This window comes from Oncorhynchus gorbuscha, unplaced genomic scaffold (assembly GCF_021184085.1).
Source record: "Oncorhynchus gorbuscha isolate QuinsamMale2020 ecotype Even-year unplaced genomic scaffold, OgorEven_v1.0 Un_scaffold_20133, whole genome shotgun sequence".
Classification (NCBI taxonomy): Eukaryota; Metazoa; Chordata; class Actinopteri; order Salmoniformes; family Salmonidae; genus Oncorhynchus; species Oncorhynchus gorbuscha.
Window position 1 is genome coordinate 1 of NW_025761422.1, and position 1,990 is coordinate 1,990.

The 1,990-nt window shown below is 51.0% G+C and overlaps 1 protein-coding gene across 1 annotated transcript; it reads left to right on the plus strand.

Annotated features, from left to right (window-relative positions):
* Positions 1–18: 18 nt before the first annotated feature.
* On the plus strand, positions 19–1,768 carry LOC124031034 (dynein axonemal heavy chain 11-like; the record flags this gene model as incomplete). Its single annotated transcript, XM_046342085.1, has 6 exons — positions 19–207; positions 281–358; positions 502–634; positions 748–878; positions 1,386–1,534; positions 1,618–1,768. Coding segments are annotated over exons 1-6 (831 nt in total), but the record flags the coding sequence as incomplete, so codon positions are not given.
* Between the last annotated feature and the right edge of the window lie 222 nt (positions 1,769–1,990).

Consider the following 1,990-nt stretch of genomic DNA (forward strand, 5'->3'; position numbering starts at 1 on the left):
TTGTCTCTATAGGTCCTGATGCGAGCGTTGAGGGACTTTAACCTTCCCAAAATAGTGACCAGTGACGTCCCTATATTCCTGGGTCTGATCAGTGACCTGTTTCCCCAGCTGGATGTCCCCAGGAAGAGAGACCCAGAGCTGGAGACGGCTGTACGACAGTCAGTCAGCGAACTACACCTGCAGCCGGAGGAAAACTTTATACTCAAGGTATAGCAATGAAATTAAATGTACCGTCTGCACACTGTTTGCCTTAATTCCCCCCCCCCCCTTTTCTCACTAGGTGACTCAGTTGGAGGAGCTGCTGGCTGTCAGACACTCCGTGTTTGTAGTAGGGGGAGCTGGGACGGGGAAGAGCCAGGTAGACTCACTAAGAAACGCATTCACACACATGAATCGAAGCCAACCGTATTAGAATGTCCTCCACGTAACCCCAAAGCATTTAGTACGTCAACGTCTTATGTCTTTGAGGTTTTTAACGTGTGGTCATTTGTGGTTGGACAGATTTTGAAGACCCTCCACAGAACGTATGCTAATCTGAGGATGAAGCCTGTGTGGCACGACATCAACCCTAAAGCTGTGACCACAGACGAACTGTTTGGCTATCTACACCCTGCTACCAGAGAATGGAAGGACGGTCTGTGGTCTGCGCACACACACACACACACACACACACCCACACACACACAGTGTGGAGACTTGCTGTTCGGGTTTGGTCAATATTGATTACATTTATTTTTGTCATTTTAGGCCTGTTCTCCTCCACTATGAGGGAGCTGACACGACAGGTGGGCCACGACGGGCCCAAGTGGATTGTTCTGGATGGAGACATAGACCCCATGTGGATAGAATCCCTCAACACTGTCATGGATGACAACAAGGTACGTGTGTGCGTGTGTGTGTGTGTGTCTCTCTGTCTCGTTCCTTTCTCTTTCTCTCCATCTGTCGGTGCTGACTTATCTTTCTCCTGCTCTCTCACTGCCACCTGTCTCTCCCCGTGTCTTTCTTTTATGGTGCTGATTACTCTCTCCCCTCTCTCTCTCTCTCCCCTCTCTTTCTCTCTCTCACCCGATCTCTCTCTCTCTCTCTCTCTCTCTCTCTCTCTCTCTCTCTCTCTCTCTCTCTCTCTCTCTCTCTCTCTCTCTCTCCCTCTCTCCCCTCTCTTTCTCTCTCTCACCCAATCTCTCTCTCTCTTTCTCTCTCTCACCCGATCTCTCTCTCTCTTTCTCTCACCCGATCTCTCTCTCCCCTCTCTTTCTCTCTCTCACCCGATCTCTCTCTCTCTCTCCCCTCTCTTTCTCTCTCTCACCTGATCTCTCTCTCTCTCTCTCTCTCTCTCTCTCTCTCTCTCTCTCTCTCTCTCTCTCTCCTCTCTCTCTCTCTCTCAGGTGTTAACCTTGGCCAGTAATGAGCGTATCAGTCTATCTTCCTCCATGCGTCTGCTTTTTGAGATCAGCCATTTGAGAGCGGCAACCCCAGCCACAGTCTCCCGCGCCGGGATACTTTACGTCAATCCACAAGACCTGGGCTGGAGCTCGTCAGTACACACACCCATGCAGGGACACGCACTCACACACACACGTATGAATGCCCACTCTCACAATGTATTCTGTCCCTCAGGTACGTGACAAGTTGGATTGACACCAGGCTGGCCCAATCAGAGCGAGCCAACTTGACCATCCTGTTTGACAAGTACGTCCCCTACTGCCTGGAGCAGGTCCGCTGTAACCTCAAGACCATCACTCCTATACCTGAGAACAGCATGGTGCAGGTAACACACACGCTGCTGTCCAATCAGACACTGTGTCCTCTGTCCGCTGTCCAATCAGACACTGTGTTCTCTGTCGGCTGTCCAATCAGACACTGTGTTCTCTGTCCGCTGTCCAATCAGACACTCTGTTCTCTGTCCGCTGTCCAATCAGACACTCTGTTCTCTGTCCGCCGTCCAATCAGACACTGGGTTCTCAGTCTGCTGTCCAATCAGACACTGTGT